Source organism: Littorina saxatilis, linkage group LG6 (genome assembly GCF_037325665.1).
Source record: "Littorina saxatilis isolate snail1 linkage group LG6, US_GU_Lsax_2.0, whole genome shotgun sequence".
Taxonomy (NCBI): Eukaryota; Metazoa; Mollusca; class Gastropoda; order Littorinimorpha; family Littorinidae; genus Littorina; species Littorina saxatilis.
This window is the reverse complement of record NC_090250.1, coordinates 5,987,063-6,008,422: the sequence shown is the minus strand read 5'-3', so window position 1 is coordinate 6,008,422 and position 21,360 is coordinate 5,987,063. Positions and strand designations below refer to the sequence as shown.

The following is a 21,360-nucleotide window of genomic DNA, read 5'->3' as shown; positions in this document are numbered from 1 at the left end:
CTTGAGTTGGACACCCGAGTTATGCAAAAGATCTGGGTTCCTGACCTTTACTTCACCAATGAGAAGTCAGCTTCTTTCCATGACGTCACGGTGCCCAACAAGCTCATGCATATTCATCCCAAAGGCGAAGTTTTATACAGCACGAGGTATGTTTTTCTCTCTTTTTATATTTAGTCAAGTTTTGACTAAATATTTTAACATCGAGGGGGAATCGAAACGAGGGTCGTGGTGTATGTGCGTGTGTCTGTCTGTCTGTCTGTCTGTGTGTGTGTCTGTCTGTCTGTCTGTCTGTCTGTCTGTCTGTCTGTCTGTCTGTGCGTGTGTGTGTGTAGAGCGATTCAGAGGAAACTACCGTAAAATCCCTAGCAAACGCCCACCCCCTTCTGCACAGATTTCGGGTAAAATTAGGGGGTGGGCGTTTGCTAGGTATACACCCCTTGGCAAGATAACGTGTCATCACATTTTCACGAGAAATAAATTGATACAACAATGTCAGAGAAATACAGTGGGACAAAAAAACAAGTCGCGTAAGGCGAAATTACTACATTTAGTCAAGCTATGGAACTCACAGAATGAAACTGAACGTAGTCCGCCGCTAGTGCAAAAGGCAGTGAAAGTGACGAGCGGTTGCGCTGTGCTTCATAGCACCAGGGACCTATATATAGGTCTATGATAGCACGCTTTATTGTACCTCTCTTCGTTTTAAGTTTCTGAGCGTGTTTTTAATCCAACAAAAACCTGATTGAACATCTTACGGTCCCAAAATGTATCGAAAAATGGTCTGAATCTTTAGACTGTTTGTTAGATAAGAAGGCTATTTTTCAATATGTTTTTAAAACAACAAAAGACACTTGTCTGAGATGGTTCCAGTACCGATTATTGTACAGAATTTTGCCCACAGAACGGTTTCTATTTTTGCGAAAAATTGTGGATACGTCATTGTGTACTTTTTGCGGTAGAAATGAAGAAACCCTTTTACATATGTTTTGGGAGTGTGATAAAGTGCAGACTTTTTGGATAGAATTTGTAAATTGGCTAAAGGCGAACTGCACCCATTGTGACAATTTAAAACTGTCTAAAGAACTGGTTCTTCTTGGAGTTGCGAACAATGTAGTCACCGATAAAGCTTTTGATGTGTTAGTAACCTGTGCCAAACACCACGTATATATTTCCAAAACGAACAAAAAGACCCCTTATTTTCAAACATTTAGTAGAAATTTTAAGCAAAGATTTAATTGTGAAAAGTATAACGCAGTTGTGTATAATACAGTAGATAAATTTTACAAGGATTGGCACCTGTATATACATGTTTTGGTGTAACCCTTAGGTTTTTTCCTTCTTAAATCCTTTTGATACGGCGACCACCAAGCCCTGAACATCCCCCCCTCCCCCACCCACATGTATGTTGTATTTGTTCAAGTGTTCTTCTGTTGTATGGTTCTGTCCCTTTGTTTAGGTGATGTCCTGTAATGCACAGTGTATACATGTAAAAAAAAAATTAAAAAACTTCACAAAAAGAGAATAAATTTTTTTTTTAAAAATCTGAAAATTGTAAAAAAAAAAAACAATTTTGTTACGCATAAAAAGTTTTTACCAGCAAAATACATGGTTTCAACAGCAAATAGGAAGGAGTGAGCAGCGAATGTGAAGCAGCAAATTGGATGAATTCAACAGCAGAATAGATGAATTGAACAGCCAAGCAGATTTCTTTAATTTAACAGTAAAAAAGATGAAAAATACAGCAAAATGAGAATAGCAAAAAGGATAACAAGAAGAGCAAACGCTCGATCGAGTCACTTTCGCAGTTCTGAATATTATATGAGGCATCAGATGGACAGGAAGAAATTGCTATTCACAACACAATACAGATGTAAATAATTTGATGTAAAGAATAATCCTATAAAGTTTGAATCAAATCCGATGAATAGTTTCAGAGATATGATATTTCAATTTTTTTCCTTCAAGACATACCTGTGACCTTGAAAAAGGTCAAAGGTCACCAAAGCAGACGTCAAAGTGTAGAGGTCACTGGGAGTCACGTTCACATAAAATTTGAGCCCGGTCACTTTTATAGTTTCCGAGAAAAGCCCAACGTTAAGTTGTGTGTTGCCGAACAGAAAAGGGTAGTTATCTCCCTTGTTTTTCTGATAACGTTCGTAAAAGGCTACAGATGTAAATACTTTGATGTAAAGAATAATCCTACAAAGTTTCAATCACATCCGATGAACTTTGTCAAAGATATAAAATGTCTAATTTTTCCTTTGACGCTGACCTGTGACCTTGAAAAAGGTCAAAGGTCAACGAAACCATCGTTAAAGTGTAGAGGTCATTGGAGGTCACGACTAAACAAAATATGAGCCCGATCGCTTTGATAGTTTCCGAGAAAAGTCCAACGTTAAGGTGGTGTCTACGGACGGCCGGCCGGACGGCCGGCCGGACAGACTAACACTGACCGATTACATAGAGTCACTTTTTCTCAAGTGACTCAAAAAAACAGCAAAACGGACACAAATCAGCAAAATCGTAATAAAAATTGAAGAAAAAGTTCATACAGAAAATGGACAAAAACATGAAATCGCATTCACTCTATTTGAACATCAACACACACACACACACACACACACACACACACACACACACACACACACACACACACACACACACACACACACACACACACACACACCACCTTGCACCACCACCAAAAAAAGGAATGTGAGAGGATGCCCATGCAGAGCGCCCTAGCAAGTACACCAGACAGTCGGATGCAGAGAATGCCCATGCAGAGCGCTAGCAGCAAGTACTCCAGACCTACTGACGTATGAGAGCCGGTTTTGCCAGCCAAGGTCGTCCCCTCTTTCGCTTCTCTCCCAGGGGGACGGTCTTTGCCTGTGCTGGTGGTTCAGAAATGGACAGCCGGATTTCCATGCCAAGTGAGTGTTTACATATGTTGGACTTCATGTAGACAGGGCAATTGCAGTCAATTCTGTTGTCCTCCACGGTCAGACTCCAAACCGAGTTCCGGCTCTCCTTGTACTGGTCAAACGATTCCCAAGAGGCTCTCTGGAACTGGTCTTGCTGAATCCTGACAGCTGTCTTCAGGTCCATGTTCTGAAGCGACTCCGAGGCCACGAACACTTTCTGGTTCCTCTTGATGGACTTTGCGTTTGAAGATGCCCACTGATAGGCAGCCGTCCAGCAGGGCAAGGTTCTGTCTGGTTCTTGGGCCACTGGGCTGAGCGTTGTCTCTTTCCCTGGACCAGTTCAGGACAATGTCTCTTTCAACACACCCTGTTAGCTATGGTACTGGAGTTCTGGTCCTTGATCCTTTTCTAAACTTCCGGTGCGGCACGACGCGATAAGTTTTCTGCTTTTTTCTCAAAGTATACTCTGTTTTACACCCTGTAAGCCTTCGATGCAGTTGTAGACATATGTCAGGTAATACCTCACCAAGTTGTATGGTGTCTGAGGCTGTCGTTGTGGCACAAACTTGCAATGAAATCTTCGATCGGGAGGTAACGTCCCAGGTCTTCTTAGATTTGATGTGGTAATGTCCTTGATGTTTACCTTTCGGGAGCATTATCGTCCGTTTTCTATACATATTTTACAGTCTAACACATTCACGCATTAAGTCAGCTGCTCTTCCCACCTTTCTTATCAACAGAAGGTCCATGCTCCGTGCTCAGACGTCAGTAGTCACTCCATTCATTGTCCTATGTATTCATGGGTAACGTCCTTGTCTTTTTCGCCAAGCAAGGCACAAAAGATAACGTCCTTGTTCATTTTTGGCAAGAACAATTGCATTACTGTTTTGGCCAGTTTACAGTTGATTGATCTGTTCTAAATTCCCAACAGCGATATGCACATGATGTCAGTTGAAAAAAAGATAAAGTAGAGAAAACAATGAAAATTCTGTGCATTGTTTTTGCAGACTAGGAGGGGGGATTGAGCCTACATTTGTTTGATTCAAACAAAATGTTAATGGTGTGCGAGGTGATGCTTGTTTCAGATGGCGGATTTGTCTGTGGAAACGCTAGATGGCAGTGTCTTAAACGTTTCGGAGGTCGTGGTGGAAGCAACTGCACCTGGTCCATCTGTGGATCCGACGCCTGTGGATCCGGGAAACCCGACCCACACTTCCACCCCTCACAAAAAGCTCCCGCGGCTGTGTGTCACCTGTGGCAAAACCTTCAAAACATCCAGTCACATGCATGAGCACGCCAGACTGGTACACAGCGCTGGAAAAGGTGCAAGATACCTCTGCAAGGTGTGTGGCAAGGGGTTTATGGCAAAGACTTACCTGGATTCCCATCTCAATTGGCATGACAATAAAGCACCACACAACTGTCAAACTTGCGAGAGGGTTTTCCAAAGCCTACATTGCATGAGAAGGCACCAGAAGTCTTGCAAAGGGGCAAACGTTCCACCCTCCTTTATGTGCGTCGACTGTGACAAAACCTTTGCCACCAAGGATTTGCTTGCACAGCACAGGCACATCCACGACGCAAAGGGCATGTTCCGCTGTCTTACTTGCCCAAAACACTACAAGTATCGGTCGGGCCTGTTCCGTCACTCGAAGTCGTGTCCCGGCATGTAACTTAATTCCTTTCACGCCTGGATGTAAAGCTCAGAGATACTGTTCACCTTTTAAACGCCAAAATCATTTCGTTTTCTTTTGTCTTTTGTTTGCTGCTTGAAGTAATGTAGTGTTTTGCCAATACACCTATAAGTTTTTCAGTTGTTCTTTATTTCATTTTCCTGTTGTGTAGTTATTACAACGGCATCTGATAGATTGGTTTTAAGAAACTTATGTTCATGTTGTTTGTTGCTTGAAGTTAATTTTAATGTTACTGGGTGCTAAACTGATTAGTGTAACTTATTTTCGTTATAGTTTTATCATTTTTTCTTGTAACAGACCTTGTTTTTTTTTAGACGGGCTGCAGCTGTAGCTGCAGCCCGTAGAAATTGTTGTTGTTTTTTCTTCTTCTTCTTCTTCTTCTTCTTCTTCTTCTTCTTCTTCTTCTTCTTCTTCTTCTTCTTCTTCTTCTTCTTCTTTTTCTTCTTCTTCTTTTTCTCTGGGTCCTGCGGTTTCATGTTTGAATAACTTGCTTACTAGCACTTGTTTTCCTGTAGCATGATCAATTGTTAACTGACGGAACTTGAGTGGTTTGTCAGAATGCGTTGACTCAAGGTGCTCTTTAGTGGCGCGGAGTGAGTCAAATTTAGCTTCACAGTGATAACACCTGAAGTCCATCAGCTGAAACAAGGAACAACGAATTCATAACAGAGAAATACTCATGCTATTGTGTATTGTAGGGGAAGGGGTATTCAGTTTGAATGCCACCCTTTGAACTGTTGGCTTCATGATGAAATGCGAAAACACCCCAAAACACGTTAGTAGACTTGAGGAAACACTTGTAGTACCCCTAGAAGCAATTCAACGCTTGAGAGATTTTAGAACACATATATCAACTGTAAACTGGCCAAAACAGTGTTGCAATTGTTCTTTCAAAAAGTGAACAAAGACGTTATCTTTTGTGCCTTGCTTGACGAAAAAGACAAGGACGTTACCCATGAATACATAGGACAATGAATGGAGTGACTACTGACGTCTGAGCACGGAGCATGGACCTTCTGTTGATAAGAAAGGTGGGAAGAGCAGCTGACTTAATGCGTGAATGTGTTAGACTGTAAAATATGTATAGAAAACGGACGATAATGCTCCCGAAAGGTAAACATCAAGGACATTACCACATCAAATCTAAGAAGACCTGGGACGTTACCTCCCGATCGAAGATTTCATTGCAAGTTTGTGCCACAACGACAGCCTCAGACACCATACAACTTGGTGAGGTATTACCTGACATATGTCTACAACTGCATCGAAGGCTCACAGGGTGTAAAACAGAGTATACTTTGAGAAAAAAGCAGAAAACTTACCGCGTCGTGCCGCACCGGAAGTTTAGAAAAGGATCAAGGACCAGAACTCCAGTACCATAGCTAACAGGGTGTGTACAACAAGGCTTAGGAATCTGGACAAGTCAAGCCTCTCACGAAATGTGTTCTGACGTTTGATGGTCTGGTTTATTGCCTCCAGTCCATTGTTTGTGGAAGGAATTCCCGGGGCGTAGCCTTCGTACCAGGTGTCAGTAATAAAGCGTGCCGTAATAAAGTACATGTCAACCCACAATTGCTAGAAGGCGAACAAAGCTCAGGTGAATAAGACCCAGATACAACTCTGATTACAGTTCATATGTAGTCACGTTTGTTGAATTCATGTAATCTGCTGCTGTGATCATCTATTCTGCTGCTGTGACCATCAATTCTGCTGTCAGTTGTATTTTCTTGCTGGTAAAGTATCTAATTTACAGTTTAAATATCATCTCAGCTAGCTGTTCAAACAGCAAATCTGCTGGTTAACCATCTTTTTTGCTGCTAAAATATCCAATTTGCTGCTAAGTATATTTTTTGCTGCCAAAAATATTTATCGCAGCTAATTTGCTGTTGAAACCCATCTTTTTTGCTGCTGGTCCATCTAATTTGCTGGTCCATTAAATCCCCGGTCCTGCCTTTTTTTTTAAAACGATCCCAATTTACCTTCATCTTATTCTTCATCATTTTCTGATTCCAAAAACATATAAATATGTTATATTTGGATTAAAAACAAGCTCTGAAAATTAAAAATATAAAAATTATGATCAAAATTAAATTTTCGAAATCAATTTAAAACCACTTTCATCTTATTTCTTGTCGGTTCCTGATTCCAAAAACATATAGATATGATATGTTTGGATTAAAAACACGCTCAGAAAGTTAAAACGAAGAGAGGTACAGAAAAGCGTGCTATCATTCTCAGCGCAACTACTACCCCGCTCTTCTTGTCAATTTCACTGCCTTTACCACGAGCAGTGGACTGACGATGCTACGAGTATACGGTCTTGCTGAAAAATTGCAGTGCGTTCAGTTTCATTCTGTGAGTTCGACAGCTTGACTAAATGTTGTATTTTCGCCTTACGCGACTTGTTTGTTCTTGTTTTGTTGCTGCTCAAATTCTTTCTCATGCGACCATCTGTCGTGATCTGAACAAGAGTGCAAGAGGGTAAGAGTGCAAGAGGGTAAGAGTGCAAGCGGGTAAGAGTGCAAGAGGGTAAGAGTGCAAGAGAGTAAGAGTGTTAGAGGGTAAGAGTGCAAGAGGGTAAGAGTGCAAGAGGGTAAGAGTGCAAGAGTGCAAGAGGGTAAGAGAGTAAGAGTGCAAGAGAGTAAGAGTGCAAGAGGGTAAGAGTGCAAGAGGGTAAGAGTGCAAGAGGGTAAGAGTGCAAGAGGGTAAGAGTGCAAGAGGGTAAGAGTGCAAGAGGGTAAGAGTGCAAGAGGGTAAAAGTGCAAGAGAGTAAGAGTGCTAGAGAGTAAGAGTGCTCTGAACAAGAGTGCTAGAGAGTAAGTGTGCTCTGAACAAGAGTGCAAGAGAGTAAGAGTGCTCTGAACAAGAGTGCAAGAGAGTAAGAGTGCTCTGAACAAGAGTGCAAGAGAGTAAGAGTGCTCTGAACAAGAGTGCAAGAGGGTAAGAGAAAAGAGAAGCATAATAGCCATCAGTAAAGCACAAAATATGAAAACAAAAGCCCATTGTGTGTGAACAATGAACATTTTTCTTTGTGTTCCAGGATATCGTTAAAGTTGAGCTGTGAACAATGAACATGTCTCTTTGTGTTGCAGGATATCGTTAAAGTTGAGCTGTGAACAATGAACATGTCTCTGTCTGTTTGTTTGTTTGTTTGCTTAACGCCCAGCCGACCACGAAAGGCCATATCAGGGCGGTCTCTGTCTGTTGCAGGATATCGTTAAAGCTGAGCTGTGACATGAACTTGTGGAAATTCCCCTTCGACTCCCAGCTCTGTCACGTTGCTATGGAAAGCTGTGAGTACCATTATTTATTGTTTAAATAAATAGTTTTCAAAAAAAATTGTTTTCAAACAAGACATCTTTTTTTGACTCCCTCTTTTAAAGTGAAATCTCTGATGTCAAAAGCCAAACAAAGTTCGAGAGACACAGAGAGAATAAGAAGGAAAGAGAGATAGAGCGAGAGAGAAGGGGGGGAGAGAGAGGGGTGAAATAGAGAGAGAGAAGAGAAAGAAAGAGAAGGCAGCGACGGGGGAGGGGGGAGAGAGGGTGGTGGTGGTGGTGGCGTTAAAGGGATGACAACGTCTCTAGCTGAAGTGTTGTTAACCTCCTTGTGTTCCAGATAGCTACTCGATGGAGAACGTGATATTCCAATGGAGCCCGGACCCTGTCCAGAAAAGGCAAGACATGTCCTTGCCACAGTTCCAGTTCGAGAAATTCGAGACAATGGACTGCACCAAGATGTACATTGGAGGTAAGCATTATACAACACATGTTGCAGTACACTGTACACCTTTTCCTTATCTAACAGAGAATAGCATTAGTATCAAACACACAAAATGGCGTCAGAATGTTTGAGATAAGTCGATCGAAGTTTGAAGGCAGTGACATGGTCTGATATAATGATTATATCCACCACTCATCGCACAGGTCCGATATAATCATCATATCCTCCACTCCTGGCACAAATCTGATATAATCATTATATCTACCACTCTTGGCACATTTCTGATATAATCATTATATCCACCCCGCAAGGCACAGATCTGATATTATCATTATATCCACCACTCATGGCATATGTGTGATATAGTTATTATATACACCTCTCTGTGTGATAGCTAACAACACGTGCATCAAGGCGGAGTTCAGCCTGGTCAGACAGTACGGCTACTACATGGCTCATGTCTGATATAATCATTATATCCACCCCTCTCTGTGTGACAGCGAACTACACGTGCATCAAGGCGGAGTTCAGCCTGGTTAGACAGTACGGATACTACATGGCTCAGGTCTACGTCCCCTCCGTCCTGGTGGTCATCCTGTCCTGGGTGTCCTTCTGGCTGGACATCGACGCCGTGCCCGCCAGGATCTCACTTGGACTCTTGACCGGTGGGTGCAGATGGTAAAGTTGATCCTGTATACGGTTTATTCTCCACCGAGAAAGAATTGGAAATACTTGCACGTTTTGTTTGTTTGTTTACATTCTGGAAACTACAAGATTATCAAAGTTCATCATTCGCGTAACATGGACACCAGAGGACGTGACATTGATTTAAATACTAACAATCGGGAAAAAAGACAACAATTTATACTATATTTTTTTTATTTGTCATAATCAACTAAAGGACTGAGAATGCATGTCACTAAATGGTACCCAGCTCTGGAGAATAACCCATATAACAACAACCCAAGGGTCCAGCCAACAGTGGTCCTGATAAACAGGTGGTCGTGATGAAAAAGTGTATTATTATACAGGAAAGAACCTCGGTGGGGACTCTTTTTGGGTGGTTGTAATGGGCAGGTGGTCGTTATCAAGAGGTGGTCGTCAGGGCAGGTTCGACTGTAGGAGTCGAATCTGTTCAGATAACCTAGGGACAAAAAAAACCCACAACATTTGGGCGTTTTTGGCAACAGCAATTCCAACGCATCTTTTGAATAAGTCTAATGGCCTTCCGTAATTGAGCACGATGTTGATTACTCAATGACTTCGCGAAGTCGTTTATGGAGATTTAAGTGCCAACACTTCGTACAGCTAGCTTGGTGAAGTCGTTTATCGAGATTTAAGTGCCAACACTTCGTACAGCTAGCTTGGTGAAGTCGTTTATCGAGATTTAATTGCCAACACTTCGTACAGCTAGCTTGGTGAAGTCGTTTATCGAGATTTAAGTGCCAACACTTCGTACAGCTAGCTTGGTGAAGTCGTTTATCGAGATTTAAGTGCCAACACTTCGTACAGCTAGCTTGGTGAAGTCGTTTATCGAGATTTAAGTGCCAACACTTCGTACAGCTAGCTTGGTGAAGTCGTTTATCGAGATTTAAGTGCCAACACTTCGTACAGCTAGCTTGGTGAAGTCGTTTATCGAGATTTAAGTGCCAACACTTCGTACAGCTAGCTTGGAGAAGTCGTTTATCGAGATTTAAGTGCCAACACTTCGTACAGCTAGCTTGGTGAAGTCGTTTATCGAGATTTAAGTGCCAACACTTCGTACAGCTAGCTTGGTGAAGTCGTTTATCGAGATTTAAGTGCCAACACTTCGTACAGCTAGCTTGGTGAAGTCGTTTATCGAGATTTAAGTGCCAACACTTCGTACAGCTAGCTTGGTGAAGTCGTTTATCGAGATTTAAGTGCCAACACTTCGTACAGCTAGCTTGGTGAAGTCGTTTATCGAGATTTAAGTGCCAACACTTCGTACAGCTAGCTTGGTGAAGTCGTTTATCGAGATTTTAGTGCCAACACTTCGTACAGCTAGCTTGGTGAAGTCGTTTATCGAGATTTAAGTGCCAACACTTCGTACAGCTAGCTTGGTGAAGTCGTTTATCGAGATTTAAGTGCCAACACTTCGTACAGCTAGCTTGGTGAAGTCGTTTATCGAGATTTAAGTGCCAACACTTCGTACAGCTAGCTTGGTGAAGTCGTTTATCGAAATTTAAGTGCCAACACTTCGTGCAGCTAGCTTGGTGAAGTCGTTTATCGAGATTTAAGTGCCAACACTTCGTGCAGCTAGCTTGGTGAAGTCGTTTATCGAGATTTAATTGCCAACACTTCGTACAGCTAGCTTGGTGAAGTCGTTTATCGAGATTTTAGTGCCAACACTTCGTACAGCTAGCTTGGTGAAGTCGTTTATCGAGATTTAAGTGCCAACACTTCGTACAGCTAGCTTGGTGAAGTCGTTTATCGAGATTTAAGTGCCAACACTTCGTACAGCTAGCTTGGTGAAGTCGTTTATCGAGATTTAAGTGCCAACACTTCGTGCAGCTAGCTTGGTGAAGTCGTTTATCGAAATTTAAGTGCCAACACTTCGTGCAGCTAGCTTGGTGAAGTCGTTTATCGAGATTTAAGTGCCAACACTTCGTGCAGCTAGCTTCGCGAAGTCGTTTATGGAGATTTAAGTGCCAACACTTCGTACAGCTAGCTTCCTGAAGCAGACTTCGCGAGGTCGACTTCGCCCAATAATATTCAGTCATATCAGGTGTTATGTCTTATGGCTTTGTTCTCCATTGTTCGTACAGTGAATGAACACAAAGTGGCGGCGCACGTTCCAGCTTGCCGCGCGTTTTGTCAGAACTTAAACCTTCCATTAACTAACTTATTATTCTTGTTTTTTGATTCAATAATCATTGTTCTGGCAGCCTTTGGGCGTGATTGGTGTTTTGAATATGTCTTATGACTTCGCTTTCCCCTTTTTTCGTCCAGTGCTAACCATGACGACACAAAGTGCCAGCGCACGGTCAAACCTGCCGCGCGTGTCCTACGTGAAGGCGATCGACGTGTGGATGGCCATGTGTCTTCTCTTCGTCTTCGCCGCCCTCATCGAGTTTGCCTATGTCAACGTCAATGCGCGGCAGGAGAGGCGGCGAGGGACCGTGCACGGCGGCCTTAAGATGGGGGTGCCGGGCAGCAAGCCAAGCAACGCCAGTATAGGCAGCGAGAGCAGTAATGCTGGCACAGCAGAGGTGAGAGACATTTTTGAAAAATGATCAGTTTTATAGAAATGTAGGCTGCAAGACCAGTAGCACCAGTATAAGAAGCGAAAGGAGGAAGGGCTCAGAAGGGGTGAGCTATCTAAGAATATATCAGTTCCTATGGAAATGTTAAGACCTGTTGTTGTAAATAACAATATTTCGTATATTGTTCGTTTTTCAGGCGTCTGTTTACTACGAAAAGGCTTTGATCAGCAAGTCACTTGATTTTGCCAATCGATTTTGTTTTCAGGTGTCCGTCTGCTAAGCATATACTTTGATAACTAGGTGACTTCATTGTGTATACCGATTGTGTTTTCATGCGTCTGTCTGCTAAGCAAATCCTTTGATCACTAAGTGATTCGTTTTGCATGTACCGATTTTGTTTTCAGGCGTCTATGTGCTACTCAATAGTCTCCTGTCCGCCCAGCCGACCTTTCCCTTGACCCTGGTTGTGACCTCGATGTTTGATGCCCCAACAAGGGGCACGGCACTCTCTAAGCACCCAAAACCTCAAAGAGAGATAACTGGCGGAAACCTTCCTATTGTAGTCTCCTGTCCGCCCAGCCGACCTTCCCCTTGACCCTGCTAGTGACCTCGATGTTTGATGCCCCCGCAAGGGGCACGGTACTCTGTAAGCACCCAAAACCTCAAAGAGATAACTGGCGGAAACCTTGCTATTGCCCTGATAAGTAATTAAGTGACTTCATTTTGCCTATCTATCTTGTTTCAGGCGTCTATGTGCTACTCAAATGCTGTGATCACTAAGTGACTTCATCTTGCATATCAATGTTGTTTTCAGGAGACTAACGGCAGAAAAAGACTGTTCTCCAAGACGACGGTGATGCGACAGCGAGCCAGGACGCTGGACAAGATAGCTCGCTTTGCCTTCCCCGGGGTCTTCGTCGTCTTCAACCTCTTCTACTGGAACTTCTACATGTTCTACGAACTCTAATGACAATACCTCATGCTTTCTGAAACGATGTGCATCCTAGTTCTGCATGTTCTCGGGGATTTCCACAGGTTGAGGTGTGACGCATGTTGGGTACCGACGCATGTTCTACGTGTTCCCGAGGAATCCCACTTGTCCTGGAGGTGTGATGTAATTCTACGTGTTCCCAGGGAATCCCACTGGTTGAGGTGTGACGCATGTTGGGTACCGACGCATGTTCTACGTGTTCCCGAGGAATCCCACTTGTTGAGGTGTGATGTAATTCTACGTGTTCCCGGGGAATCCCACTGGTTGAGGTGTGACGCATGTTGGGTACCGACGCATGTTCTACGTGTTCCCGAGGAATCCAACTTGTCCTGGAGGTGTGATGTAATTCTACGTGTTCCCGAGGAATTCCACAAATCCTGGAGGTGTGACGCGTGTTCAGAGTGTTCTCGGGGAATTCCATTGGTTGAGGGGTGACGCAGGTACTCGAGGAATTCTAATTGTGACGCATGTTCAATGAGTTCTCGGGGAATTTCACTGGTTGAGGTGTGACGCATGCAACAGGGCGACAGGAAAGTGGACAAGATTTCGCGCATTTCTTTTCCCCGAATGTTTCATCTTTGTCACCCTTTTCTAAATGTTCTATGATATCTGATGACAACACCTCGTGCTTTCTGAAACTATGGGCATCCGAAGTCGACCTATTCCTGGTTGCTAAAATACCCCGAGCTTTTTGAAATGGTGTACATCTCAAGGCTAACTGTTCCTGGGGAAGGACCGTACCTGGAACTTCACGAAACAATGTTCATCCGATGTCTACCTGTTCCTGGGGAATTCCAAATGTTTTGGGAGTGTCATGTTGCGCAAACTTCTTCCAGGGTTTGTTAAGGATTACTCAAGAGTCCCTCATTTGTTCCGAAGTGGGCTTGTTACTGAACTAGAAATACACGTGGACGGTTTATCAGACTTCCTGGAACCCCGTGTGTTCTCCAAAACCCACCCAAATAAGGCGCTCGTTTTTTTTCCTCGTACATTTGACCTCGTGGAGTTGGGCATGTTGTGAGGGAAGTTACGTAACACCTGACAGTTTTCCTTAATCCGTGCGAGTCCAGACTCTTCCATTTTGCGAGAGTTGCCAGAAAAAGCACTGACCATGGTTGATGTCTGTGTTAGGATGGATATTTTCAACTTCCTGATATTCATCACAACGGAGGCGTGCACGAAGACATGTGTATGGAAACATGACAGTTTGAAAGATCCATGCGTCTGTAATACGACGCCGGACGGCTAGTTTAAAGTTCGCGAACACATTCATGTTCTTGAGCGGTTACATTTTCCAACTTCCACGCATAACGTAGCCTATATATATATGCTAACATTTCTGTGCAGCAGCTGCTGCTGCTGCTGCTGCTGCTGCTGCTGATGATGATGATGATGATGATGATGATGATGATGATGATGATGATGATGGTGTGTGTGTGTAACTATGTATGAGGTGTTTGGGTGTTTTTTTTGCGCGTGTGTGTGAGTGTGTGTGTGTGTGTGTGTGTGTGTGTGTGTGTGTGTGTGTGTGTGTTAGTTTCACCGGTGAAAAAGCATCGCTTGGTACTGACCTTTGATAACCTCACCACTTGAGGAGGAGGTCCATTATCCCTTTTAAATGTTGTATATTATCAAGTGCCTGCATGTTTTCACTGTGTATTTGCCCAATCAAGAATTCCACATTGTACAATTTATTTATTGCTTTGTCCATTTCCTTTTCCGTACGCTTGGTTTTTTTTTATCGTTTATAGTTGTTTCAGCACTCTGGAGGTGTATAAACGAATCAGTGCTGTTTTACGAGTCTGCTTGTGATAATGCAGACGTATTCGTGGTTTTTTTGACAAAGAGAGTTTGAACAGGAAATAATTATTTCATCACAAAAGGGGAGTTTCCAGCAAAACTGCTATAATTATAGCGTTGTCTCAGTAGTGTTCGACCCCCGAAAAAAATTCTTCTGCTTACCCGTTCTATTGTTATTGCTGTTGTTTCGTAATATATTTATTTGATAACAGCAGTGAACCTTTGATGCCTTATTTTTGTTGTGGTTTCTGTGATTGGTCTTTTCATTTATGGGTGTGCCCGACACGCATGTAGGCATTGTGATCGCTTTTCAGGCACTTTTTCAGATATTAACGTTTACTCGACAAACCGTCTCTGGTTTTGGCCACCAAGAAAAATATGATATGGAGGTTTGGAACCCAGCATGTGAATAATGTGTCTTGATCAGGAACGCCTGAATGGTGATCTCAGCATACGTTTCCCTAAGTTTTGACACAGTTGATATTCCTTCATGTTTTCCCAGGAATACACATCTTTTGGAGTTTAAACTTGAATCGTGATCTCCACATACACGCTTTTGTGTTTGTTTGCTCTCACTCGGATGGCACTGTTCGACATGTTCCCTCAAACACACACAGCCCTTTCATTTTTTTCCCCACTCTTTACTAATAAATCGCTACGTACGTTGTACGTTATACGCTAAATTTCTGTAACAGTTGTTACGGTGCTATTATTATGCCCGCCCCAATTCAGTTAAATTCAGAGAGCTTTTTTCCACTACAAAAAAGAGTTTATTGCTAAAACTCGCAAAGTTCATGACACTTGTCATGGACTGTTTGAGAAGCGAGTAAAATTTAATTCTCTTTTAGCTTTATACTCCGTTATCTGTTTTGTGTTGTTTGTAATAGTATTTTTGTCCTTATGTTAACTCACCCATCACCCCCCCCCCCTCCCCCTTCCCCCCATTTCCCATAGTAAAGAAATGTATGTAATTACTTTGTGTGTTTTATTATTATTATTATTATTATTATTATTATTATTATTATTATTATTATTTATTATTATTATTGTTGAATTGTTTCTTGTATTGTTTTTGCTCTCCCTCACCCCTCAACTCCCTTTTCTGTACATAGCCTGATTTCTTTTTGTTTTAGTTCCTTTTATTTGGTGTTGAATGAAATGTGTTTTTATTGTGTTTTTTAATTTTCCATGTACCCTCACGGGGTTTTATCGGAATAAAACTTGACTTGACTTGACTTGACTTGGTAAGAATTACAAGCAGTTTTACATTTGACTGTGGAAATGTTACAAAGTAAGCAAAGGAGTTGAAAGAAAAGAACAAAGGACTGACTTGAGTAACGGGAAGAATATGTTTTGCTCCTAAGCTAGGATACTACAAAATAAGATCTCGTGTAAAAGTCAAAAATAACTAAATGTAATGAAAGTCAGACATGACAGTGTTACTTATGAGCCTTTTGCGATATGTTGAGGTTCCTGTTTGGATGTTTGTTTTGATCTACATTCCTACTCGCCTCTGCGCTTTCTGCACTTTCTGCATGATAATTACGCTGGTTAATCATTCTATAGATATGTGCAGTGTTTCGATACTTTTTTCTTGACACTTTTTCAAGACATAGATGAGACAGTGACAAAAGGTCAGGTGTCATGTCTACTGTCCCGAATGACACACGATTGCTGACATTTCACCATTGCCAAAAGAATAAACAAATAAGAAATAGGTAGAAAATGAATGTGAAAACTGACTTTGATTGTTGATCAGTATTTTCTATACCACTAACAAATAATCTACTTACACATAGCTGTTTGGCAAATGTATGTTGCATGGGACACACTGACATGAAAGTGGAAGATGTTTTTCCCTCTAGAGAAACTACATATCAAGTTACACTTTTTGTGCTCTTCCATTCCAGTTGGCAATCAATTGTTAACGCATGTTATTAGAAAAAATAGAACGAAAACAGATTAGATAGAATGAAAAATGTACTGGTGATGTCATTTGGGACATACTGACATGAAAACGTCACCTTTTGTCATTGTCTCAGATATGTGTCTAACCTTGATGTCAGCAATCTTCCTCCCTCCACAATAGTTGTTTGATACTGAGACCAGGACCGAGGTGCACGAGAAAGGTACTAACTGGGTGGGAGACAGCCGCGGTGTTGGATTGGTTGAAATTGAGATTTTTTTGTGATTTTAACGAACCAGACCCCGCGCTTAATTCTCTCCCGTTTAGGTGGCACCCACTTTCGGTTCGTGCACCTGAGCCCTGGCTGTATCGGTCTATCGGGCTTTGGTCAGCCAATCGTCAGTCTTGGTGAAGTCTTTTTAGCTCATTTTTGATGTTTAGTCCGACAAATTTGCTGAATGTATTGATATCGCGGCGTAAGGGTCACCCAGAATTTGGAAAAAAAATCGTTTTTCAGATATACTAAATTATGATGTTGCCAAAAGCTAGAACAATATCTCTATTTTCATGTGCAGTTTACATTTTGTCTCTAGCATACATAGTTTTCTTGCAATAAGTGGTCAAAGTAGGTTGGTGGGAATTAAAAATCCCTTTAATCAAGGCCTCTGTTGAATGAAATTATCGGTTCTGATGATGAATTTGATTCCAAAAACTGCTCAGAACAGTCTGACACAGATGATGAATCAGACAGTAGCTCAAGTGAAGATAGTTTTGATTCTAATCTCTTGATGACCCCCCCCCCCCCCCCCCCCCATAAAGGACATAGACTGATAGAGGTTGAACTTTTTGCTGTTTTATGTGGTGAAAGTTCGCGCGAAATCACAGGCAGCTACACTGTCTGCATGATCAACTTGTTTAAATATTCACCTATTCCATTGAAACTTTGCACATCAAATGTTCACTTGACTGGCTATATTGTGTTCTAAAATAAAGCTGATAATCAAAAAAATATAATTTGTTTGATTGTGTGATATATCATAATAATATATAGAATTATAGTATTCTTTTCTAATGCTACTAAAAGCAAAATTTCCAACAAAACAGAAAGCTTTTAGAACATAATGTAGGTAATGATGCTTTAAATATGTGTGCCAATTTATTTTTCAATTGGACACATACTTTTTTTCCAAGAGTGCATTGAAAAATGCTAAAATTAGCATTTTTGCAGGTTTATTTTGCCCATTTTGTTACGAACTAAATAATTCTTTCAGTTGTTCTATTTAATTTAGACATTCAAACTTGATGTTTTCTGAAAATATAATGATTGTTGAAGAAAACTACCAAACATCAAGCCAATTCATTGATTGCAAGTGACTGAATAAAAAAATAACAGTTTTGGTCCGACAATCTGGGTGACCCTTACGCCTTAACAGAACTTGTTAGTGAACTGTTGAGATTGTGAGTTTTGTTTGTACCTTCCCACGCTTCACCCGTCTGTGATATCCCTACATCGGATTCGTTTCGTTGTGTTTAAGTACATGAATATGAACTGGGTCTCACAAAGAAAACTTTTCGGCGCAATGTTTGTAACATGTTTTCGTGTGGAAAGGGGGAATGTCAGTTCATACCCCAACCCCCACCGCCGCCCCACTTTCCCCTCAAAAACAAACAGACAAACAAAGAAACAAACAGACAAACAAAGAAACAAACAGACCAAAGCAAAACACAAACACATAAAATACAAAGAAGAAAGAAATATAATTTATGCAGAGACATTTCTAGCGGTTGGATTCATAAAGATTAGAAGTGCGTAAATATCCCTATTCTTTCTGTTGTTGCCATACCTAAGATGCTTAGTTCCAAGGTCTCTTCCGCCCATCACACAACAAAATCGATTTAGTTTTAAAAAGTAAAAAATAAAAATGTAATGTCAGGAGCAACACTACAGTTTGTGATACAGGAGCTAGTATCAAAGCGTCGATCGATCGAAGTATCCTGCTTCGTTATCCTTCCTGTACTGTTTCAACTACTATTCACAAGCTCCTGTGGTTTGTGACGAAGGCTCTGTCCAGTAGCTTTGTACTAACCTGTCTTGTTCATTGCATGCATAACCTTTTCAGAGTTCTCGTTGATTGTTATGTTCCTTTTGTTGTTGATGTGCTGTGTTCGCGAATAATACAACAATAACAATAACAATAACAGCACTTTATTGTCCATTAAAATATTACATAAAAATGGAAATTTTTCTTCGGCACACCCTGTCTGCCTGTAAAGGATACAGTTAAACTTAGTTCATTTCATACCTGTAGACGCTTGTATTTAAATTCGCCGTCAGTATAAGTCAATATTTTGTTGTTTAAAAAGGTAAATAAACATGACTTTTGTTTGTTTGTTTGCTTAACGCCCAGCCCACCACGAAGGGTGATATCAGGGCGGTGCTTGTTTGTTTGTTTGCTTAACGCCCAGTCCACCACGAAGAGTGATATCAGGGCGGTGCTGCTTTGACATTTTAACGTGCGCCACACACAAGACAGAAGTCGCAGCACAGGCTTCATGTCTCACCCAGTCACATTATTCTGACACTGGACCAACCAGTCCTAGCACTAACCCCATAATGCCAGACACCAGGTGGAGCAGCCATAAACACGACTCAAGGAATTGTAATGTAGTATGTGGACAAAGAAATTAGGTTTGTTTAGGTTAATTTGTCTACCTTTGTTTTCGCGTGGTTTATTCACTAGGTCTTTTCCGACAAGCAAAGCATTGTAGGTGCTCTACGCCCTCTTGTTCTGCTGGTGAAAGTGGGGGGGGATGGTGTTTACAAAAAAATAAAAATAAAAAATACAACAGCAAAAAATAAAAAATAAAAATAAAAAACCACGTACAGAACAGCTTCACATTTGCCAAACTGTAAAGCCTATCCTTAACTGGGCGGAGTCGACGAAGCGACGTATACTTCGTGAAAAAGGCCGCACGTACCTTTATCACTGAGTTTTCGGTAAAAAGACTTCGCAAAGTCATCGCGAAGTCCACTTCGGGCTACCAAAGGACCGCCTTAATATTTCTGACATTTCAGGTTTGGATCAGCTGCTGTCTTTTCTCCAAACAGTTTTAATACCTTCTTGTCATAAAGTCTTTTGATGAAATGACCTTTCAAACTTCTTAGTTGCACAGTCTGATTTGACAAGAAAGAAAGAAAACTTAACAACAACAACAACAACAACAACAACAACAACAACAACAACAACAACAACAACAACAACAACAACAACAACAACACAGATACACCTGAGCAGAATTCTCCTGCCTATTTTTCTCTCATTCTACATCCTTTGGTAGAGTTTCTTTTCCGTTAGCGTATAAATTTGATAGCCTTTAAATGAATCTGCTTCTAATGAAAGTCTTGCTACTCGGACAATCGGAGCAAATGAAAAATAGGAATACATAAAATAACAAGTCGCGTAAGGCGAAATAACAACATTTAGTCAAGCTGTCGAACTCACAGAATAAAACTGAACGCACTGCATTTTTTCACCAAGACCGCATACTCGTAGTTTCGTCAGTCCACCGCTAGTGGCAAAGGCAGTGAAATCGACAAGCCAGAATAGCGCGGTAATGGTCGCGCTGAGTAGGATAACACGCTTTTCTGTATCTCTATTCTTTTTACATTTAGTCAAGTTTTGACTAAATGTTTTAACGTAGAGGGGGGAATCGAGACGAGGGTCGTGGTGTATGTGTGTGTGTGTGTGTGTGTCTGTCTGTCTGTGTGTGTGTGTGTAGAGCGATTCAGACTAAACTACTGGTCCGATCTTTATGAAATTTGACATGAGAGTTCCTGGGTATGATATCCCCAAACGTTTTTTTCATTTTTTTGATAAATGTCTTTGATGACGTCATATCCGGCTTTTCGTGAAAGTTGAGGCGGCACTGTCACGCCCTCATTTTTCAACCAAATTGGTTGAAATTTTTGTCCAGTAATGTTCGACAAAGCCCGGACTTCGGTATTGCATTTCAGCTTGGTGGCTTAAAAATTACTTCATGACTTTGGTCATTAAAAATCTGAAAATTGCAAAGAAAATATTTTTTTTATAAAACGATCCAAAATTACATTCATCTTATTCTCCATCATTTGCTGATTCCAAAAACATATCAATATGTTATATTTGGTATAAAAACAAGCTCTGAAAATTAAATATATAAAAATTAATATGAAAATTAAATGTTCAAAATCAATTTAAAAACACGTTCATCTTATTCCTTGTCGGTTCCTGATTCCAAAAACATATAGACATGATATGTTTGGATTAAAAACACGCTCAGAAAGTTAAAACGAAGAGAGGTACAGAAAAGCGCGCTATCCTCTCAGCGCAACTACTACCCCGCTCTTCTTGTCAATTTCACTGCCTTTGCCGTGAGCGGTGGACTGACGATGCTACGAGTATACGGTCTTGCTGCGTTGCATTGCGCTCAGTTTCATTCTGTGAGTTCGACAGCTACTTGACTAAATGTTGTATTTTCGCCTTACGCGACTTGTTAGTGTACTGAGTTTGTTTTTAATCCAAACATATCATATATATATATGTTTTTGGAATCAGGGACCGACAAGGAATAAGATGAAATTGTTTCTAAATCAATTTCGGACAATTAATTTTAATCATAATTTTCATATTTTTAACTTTTAGAGCTTGTTTGTAATCCAAATATAACATATGTATATTTTTTTGAATCAGAAAATGACGAAGAATAAGATGAAATTGATTTTGGATCGTTTAAAAAAAAAATAATGACAAGTTTCCGATTTGTAATGACCAAATTCATGAAAAAAATTTTAAACCACCAAGATGAAATGCAATACCAAAGTCCGGCCTTCGTCGAAGATTGCTTTGCCAAAATTTCAATCAATTTGATTGAAAAATGAGGGTGTGACAGTGCCGCCTCAACTTTTACAAAAATCCGGATATGACGTCATCTAAGGTATTTATCGAAAAAAAAAGTCCGGGGATATCATTCCCAGGAACTCTCATGTCAAATTTCATAAAGATCGGTCCAGTAGTTTAGTCTCAATCGCTCCACACACACACACACACACACACACACA

General features: G+C 41.1%; 1 protein-coding gene across 1 annotated transcript in view; it reads left to right on the top strand.

Annotated features, from left to right (window-relative positions):
* Window positions 1-15,597, top strand: part of LOC138969605 (glycine receptor subunit alpha-2-like) — a 39,832-nt gene extending 24,235 nt beyond the window's left edge. Inside the window, exons 4-9 of the mRNA XM_070342462.1 lie at window positions 1-146; window positions 7,829-7,911; window positions 8,237-8,368; window positions 8,842-9,006; window positions 11,312-11,571; window positions 12,380-15,597. The exon at window positions 1-146 is cut by the window's left edge and continues 81 nt beyond it. Of these exons, the coding sequence (XP_070198563.1) occupies window positions 1-146; window positions 7,829-7,911; window positions 8,237-8,368; window positions 8,842-9,006; window positions 11,312-11,571; window positions 12,380-12,532 (939 nt within the window). The 3' untranslated portion in view covers window positions 12,533-15,597. The remainder of the gene's footprint in view (window positions 147-7,828; window positions 7,912-8,236; window positions 8,369-8,841; window positions 9,007-11,311; window positions 11,572-12,379) is intronic.
* Window positions 15,598-21,360: the final 5,763 nt, after the last annotated feature.